Source organism: Eurypyga helias, unplaced genomic scaffold (genome assembly GCF_000690775.1).
Source record: "Eurypyga helias isolate BGI_N326 unplaced genomic scaffold, ASM69077v1 scaffold49357, whole genome shotgun sequence".
Taxonomy (NCBI): Eukaryota; Metazoa; Chordata; class Aves; order Eurypygiformes; family Eurypygidae; genus Eurypyga; species Eurypyga helias.
The window spans coordinates 420-7,221 of record NW_010260735.1 but is presented as its reverse complement, the minus strand read 5'-3'; the positions used below and the strand labels follow the sequence as shown (position 1 = coordinate 7,221).

Genomic DNA, 6,802 nt, shown 5'->3' with positions numbered 1-6,802 from the left:
CTCAGCTGGGTAACCCAGCCATGGATTTCCCTGTAGCTCCTGCCTCACATTCACATTTTTCATAAGACCCGAACAATCAAATCAGAAAAATGAACTGACTATATAGATGGATTTTTAAGATCAACCTAAGTATGAAGTACAATTTTGCTTCGCTATAACCTGAGACTGGTGATGGATCAAAGACACTGCAGCACCTCAGAGCAGAGGTAGTTTGAATTTCACTGAGATTTTTCAACAGCAAGTATACCACAATTCCCGTGATGCCATAAAGCCGCAAGAGATTCTTCATCAAGTTACACTGCTCACGCTAGACAGGAGAAAAATATAACTCCATACTCTTATCTCCAACCTAGGACTGAAAAAGCTGTTGCAGTAACAGAAAATGACTAAACCACAACTTCAGCATTCCCCGCGACATTAAAGGTCGGGTTTAGGACCACAGCAACAGCTCTGCATCCCCTAGGCAGCTCCTACCTCTGTAGAAGTGAGTCGGTAAAAAGGAACAGAACGCCCAGAATGCAAACACTTAGCTGTGCCTTAGACTACATTCACACCAAGGACACACACTGCAACTTCCGACGGGACAACTCGGCCCATATGCCACTGCAGACACCCTCGTATCAAGGGAATCCCCCTACTGATACCCACTAATCCCACGATATCTTTGAGTCTGCAAAAAGGCACTGCCGTGGAAGCCCCCACCAAGGCCCTTAAGCAGTACACATGCTTTGTGGGTTTCTGCATGGTTTTCCTTCAAACCGGTTAACAAAAATCTCACCTGAACACCTAAGTAGGCAATATAGAATCATAGAATCACTAGGTTGGAAAAGACCTTAGAGATCATCCAGTCCAACCGTATCTGTCCACCACTAAACCATATCTCTCAGCACCTCATCCACCCGTCTCTTAAACACATCCAGGGATGGTGACTCCACCACCTCCCTGGGCAGCCTGTTCCAGTGCGTGATAACCCTTTCGGTGAAGAACTTCTTCCTTACATCCAATCTAAACCTCCCCTGGCGCAGCTTGAGCCCATTCCCCCTCGTCCGATCATCTGTCATTAGGGAGAAGAGACCAACACCCACTTCTCCACAACCTCCTTTCAGGTAGTTGTAGGCAGTGATCAGGTCTCCTCTCAGCCTCCTCTTCTCAAGGCTAAACAAGCCCAGTTCCCTCAGTCGCTCGACTCATATAAAAACCTCATTGCTTCTCTCTTGGAGCAGCTGTGCAATTGTCATCTCCAGAGGAAACAAATTCACTATTTCCAAATGCAGGCTTATATCCACCCCTACTGTACAGATGGCCCTGCTCAGTTATAAATCTGATTACAGAACGCAGGCTGCAGGGTCTTTGTTCTCTCCCACAACGTACACGGAGCGCACCCAAATCCGGCTTTGGCTTGTAAAGCCGACTGGTCTTTGTTCTGTTCTAAGATGTGCACAAGTTTGTTCTTGAGGAACCAGAGCCTACAAAGTAAGATTTGCTGTAATCTGTACATAAGGTACTTGAGACATGTGTGTTTCAATGTTAACTATTTTTAAGACTACAATTAAAACAATGTTTTATCCTTTCCGTAAGTGCACTCTTAAAAGAAAACATGAACAAAACTTAAAAGCTCAATATGTACTTTCAGTTTCTAAACACAGTGAATTAAAGCTTCATATCTGAAAGGAACTTCCTAGAGATACCCTACCTGACGGCTGCCGTGACCAAAGGGGGTACTTGACAAATTGGTGGTAACACTGTGTAGGATAATTTCACCACTCAAAGATCCAGAAGCGACGTAGCAACCATTCCAATTATATGCAACACACGTGACTTCATCTTTATGATCCTGGGCGGGAAGGAGGTTAGAGAGACAGTCAAAGACATTCAGGATAACCACATTCCTTCCTAAACTGTGTTTCTGGAGAAAAACTTCAGCTCAATGTTTTTTTTCCTGACCATCTGTAACTTTTTTTAAAAGAGTTATTATGGAATATCCCAGAAAACAGCTGCAGAACATACTCAAGATCAGCCATTATATTTTAACCACTGTCTGACTGTTTTCAGAAGTTTGTTTTAATAAATTAGTAAAAATGACACTGTAATTATGTACAACATTTTAATAAGACAACCACAGAGGTATCTACCACAGGTGTCATTAATGCTATTTTAAAACTGAAGTCTTCCAGAAACCAGTGATATTTGGATACAATTTCTGTTCATCTGATGTAGTACTGCCAACTTCCCCTGCTGTCACTTTTAGTACATAAATACACGTGTATTTACCAAATAGCTCTTCAGTACAGTCACTTGCCATGATGATACTGTGATTAATTAATATATAGGGGAAGAAATCAAGTACTTCAAATATCTTTTTCTCCTTTTTGGACTAGAAGTATTGTATTAGGTACTCAGTAATTTTGTTTAAAACCGTAACTTCAGAAGTCCAAGAAGAAAAGAATAAAACAGAGCTGAAGTTCTGTTGCCTCTTTAACAGTGGCCCCTAAGTGAGGGCAAATCACCCTCACTTAGGCATGGTGGAAACATACCAGACCATCCTAAGTTTTGTGTGTGGTGACAGGATTTTAGAGAATTCACACTGGATCAGTTAGAAGGCGATGACCACGTCCCGGTTTTGCAGAACACCACTTCTGCTACAGTGCTCTCTAAATACAAGTGTTTCCTGCTTGATGTATCAGAAACAGCAATTATTTGAAATGCTGCCCTTGGAAAAAATCCCTTTGAAGACTACTAATGCAAATTCACAAGATCAGAAGCCTACTCTGGCTACACAAACACACATTATTATAGAACTGGACTCAATGTATCAAGTTATGCTTGTCAAGATGCTAGTTAAACTAAATTTGCTGTTTACAGCACACAAAAACACAAACTCAAACAAGAGAGATGTGTGTGCCACCCCCTTTCTGTGACCTTGATCCCATAGCCACACGACTCAGAGACAGTGTATTTTTTACAGCTGGAAGACATGAAAGCTGCAGTTCTTCCTCGGCCAACCTTACCTTGAGGCTCCGGTAAAGCTTTCTAGATTTCAGATCCCAGATATTAACACTGTTATCGAGGCCTCCACTCACAACATGCGAAGAACTAGAATTCAAGCTCACGCATGTTTGTTTTGTCTGATGGAGAAGGGGAAAAAAAAGCATGTTAAAGATAATTAAGGGATTTCTTCAAATCTACTGGAAAGCATATTGACATGGTTCTCATCTTCATTAAACACAAACATTCCTGTTGATGGAAGGAACGATTGGTACACTACTGTCACTTCCCATCAAAAGGCATTTAAAATCCAGGCCAGTTTGGACATATGTTTAATATACTTTAAGATTTAAATACATGAATTAATAAACTCTCAAATGCTTGCATTTTCCTATTCCTATTTCAAATTTTTTTTTAGCCCCTTTTCCTTCAATATGCATTTTCCCTTTAAATTACAGCTCCCTGTATATAAAGTGCAATCATAGCCTCCTATTCAGGTACTGAGTTTTAAAAAGAAAATGTTAATCTTCTTCCTAAACTCCTTAAAAGAAAAATCAAAAAGTCATCTACGTCACATACTTCACATTCCCTAAACATTACAAAGAATATTATAGCAGCAAGCCTCAGGATTCGGTAAAGCGATTCTCTTTAAAATAATCGCTGAAGTACCCGGTCTTGAAATACCCATCAGTCTTAATGACAGATCTGCACTGAGGACAAATCACTGAGGACAAATGAACTACTGTCATGTTGAAAATTCACTTTTAAGTTCCTGAGATTTGAATTAAAAAAATAACAAGTCCATCTAATTATTGACACGGTCAAATTGGAAATGCTTGCCCGAGTTATAGATCACATTCAGCTATAGATCACATTCAGCGCAACCTCTAGGACAAGCACTCCACTGCTTTCAGCGACCTAAAAGCCCAGTTTAAACACCTTTTCACAAAATTCCCACTCTGAATTAGCATTACAATAGCTAACCAAGGAGATTAATTAGAATGGTTTAAAACACTAACAAGTGAACCATGTCACCAGACTCTCCTAAAATTTAAGTCCACCTTTGCAAAGAGTTTATAGCACCATTTAAGGAGCTCTCCTATTTCCCCTATTTCCAGAGGCTCCTGCACGCATGCTCCAAGATCAACCCTTACAGAGACCCCTCCGGTTTTCAGTGTGCAGTTCACAGGGACACAGCACTGACAGTTCCAGCTGGAAAAGGAAGTTCAAACTTGAGCTCTGCCCGTCGCCTGCACATCAGATCAAGTTTGATCCACTGACTTGTCTCGGCTGTCACGCTGAGGCTCTGCAGGGAAACTCCCCTGGTAGGAAGCCACCGGCATCAGATGCCAGTATAACCACATCTGTATTGTTTCACTGATAGAACTACTTCAGAAGCACTATTCCACCCCCACTCTTTAGATGTATTTGACTATATACAAGGAAATGTCTCTATATACCTGTCATAACTCGAATACTAAAATTCAGTTGATCCTAAAATGCAGAGCAGATGTGACAGAAAATACATAAGGTGGCTTGGGGGAAAACCAGGGAACAGCATCAGTCATACTTACCCCTTCAGCTATTTCGAAGAGCGGAACAGGTTTGCTTTTACAGCTTGAAACAACTATTTTATCACCAGCAGCAGAAGCAGTGGCCAGGTACCTGTCTTAGTCGCAAGTCATGGACCATAACTGCATTACGCTGGTGATTAATAAAGGCGACAGTAAGTTTCCGTTAGTGAACAGAAGACAGATTGGTTAAACAGTCTGAAGTGCTGTACCTTGAAGGGACCTAGCGACAGAAACAGGCTGTTTAGCTGGTGCAAGCACTCCCCAGCACCAGCTAAAAAGGCACCTCATCAGTACATTTCTCAGGGTAAGCCCAGAAACCTAGCTTTCTTCACAGTGGCTGGCATGAAGCTAACCCTCCCCTGACTAAAACCAGTAGAGTTTTCTGATTTGTTTCCCTCTGTACTGAGGGAAGAAAAACAAAAACCCAAAAAGTACCTTTTATGACACCAAGTAGCTCACAGTAGTAAGAAAAGCCTCCAGTGTAGAACTATACAGCAGGGAAACAGCTTCTACACCCCCACCAATCTAAGGGAGCAATCGTTTTGATCCGTGTCCTGTATGCCTTCAGGCCAGCGCCCATTGGGATTTTATATTTGCTTATTTAAGAACACAGGCTAAGTGGCTGGATTTAACACTAAAGAAGTGGCAAGCAGGTTAGTGATTGCTACTTCTTTCATTATCTTAAGGCAGCATCTTAGCTTACAGAACTATGTAGAACCAAAACCAACCCTTTACCCCAAGACGCTAACAAATGTTCAAAAGCAAGATACTCCATCGGGTCAATTTGGGGGGATGAAGAGGAGGCTGGGCAGAAGAAAGCATGACAAGACAGACCACCTACAGCTGAAGTTAACTAAACAACACACGTGTGGATACATAAAAACACGTTATATATATGCTTCAATTTCTCTGCAAGCTCCACAGATAGACACATTCATTTGTGCTCTTATGGCTTCAACTTTTTTCTCATATATCCACTTATTTGCAGAGTTAAGAAGACAGACACATTCAGAACTTGCAGGAATTAACTGTTATGTGTCAGTTTCCTGTCCTTCTTTTATGTCGAGATCAGACACCACCACCTTTTCCCATGTCAGCCATACAAGCTGTTCCCCTGACAGCGCACCGTTTTCACGAAATCTCTCACATTTTCAGTTTCTCATCTCAACCCAACACCTGGCACCTCATATCATTACCTTGTAAGAGGCCTGCAAGACAGAGGTGAAACATCTAAATGGGCCAGATCCGTTTTCATGCATAAATCACCACCATCCTATGGATGTTTTCCTATTCATCCAACACATCGTGCTTCCACTCTAACTGCTACAGACAGCACAAAGAAAACCAGTGCCTAAAGGGGTAAGTGCATTCTATCAAAGACAGGGTACACGTTTATCGGAAGCAGCGAGAAGCTGTTCAACGGGAAAACAGAAAACTCTCTGATTCCAATTTTCCTCTCTACCCAGTGTACAGAATTTCACTACACTAGCCACTGCTTTGTCCAGCCTTGTCAGTAAATTAAGCACTGCCTTCACAGTGAGTGTCATGACAAGTGCTGAGGAAAGAAATGAGTGAGCTTTACAGCTGGTAGGCAATTCAAACACATCATAATCATTAAAAAAGTGTTAGCCTCCTAAAGGCACAGAAACTTCTTCAGAAGCATTTACCAGTGTGAGTTTATTCTGTAAATCACTTCCACACAGAGAACCACAAAATTTTCTTTACAATATATACAAATTTTTTATCCAAGGCTTCAAAACTGCATCAAGCCTGTGATTTGGACACACTTCAATAAAGGGAATTCACTGACATTTTGCAGAACACCCGCACAGCTACGGCTCAAACTGTAAAGGATACTATTGCTGGCCCAACATAGTGAGCTGACTGGATGTTGGGGCGTGTGCGGGTTGAACTGATCCACCACAGTTAGAGATGAGGAATCCCAGATTTTAACATCATCTCCTGATGAAGCAAAACGTATGCTTTCTTGCATGGCTGCACCTGGTTTTGCAAAAAAATAAATTAAAAAAAAGAAAATACATGTCTGTGTAAAGTAAAAACAGACAGCAAGTGACGAGGCAAGAGTAATTTGTATACATGTCATTTAGTACTGGTTCCTTGAGAACAGGAACATTTATTTATTTATTTATTTATTTATTTTGAATATACCACTGGAAGCAGCAGACAATCCATTCTTTCGTTACTTAAATTCTCGCAGGAAATGTACGCTCTCCTTTCCACAA

General features: G+C 41.3%; 1 protein-coding gene across 1 annotated transcript; it reads right to left on the bottom strand.

Annotated features, from left to right (window-relative positions):
• Window positions 1-1,693: 1,693 nt before the first annotated feature.
• Window positions 1,694-6,560, bottom strand: LOC104512223 (protein NEDD1-like; the record flags this gene model as incomplete). Its single annotated transcript, XM_010155119.1, has 4 exons — window positions 1,694-1,834; window positions 3,009-3,125; window positions 4,560-4,654; window positions 6,417-6,560. Coding segments are annotated over 4 exons (497 nt in total), but the record flags the coding sequence as incomplete, so codon positions are not given.
• Window positions 6,561-6,802: the final 242 nt, after the last annotated feature.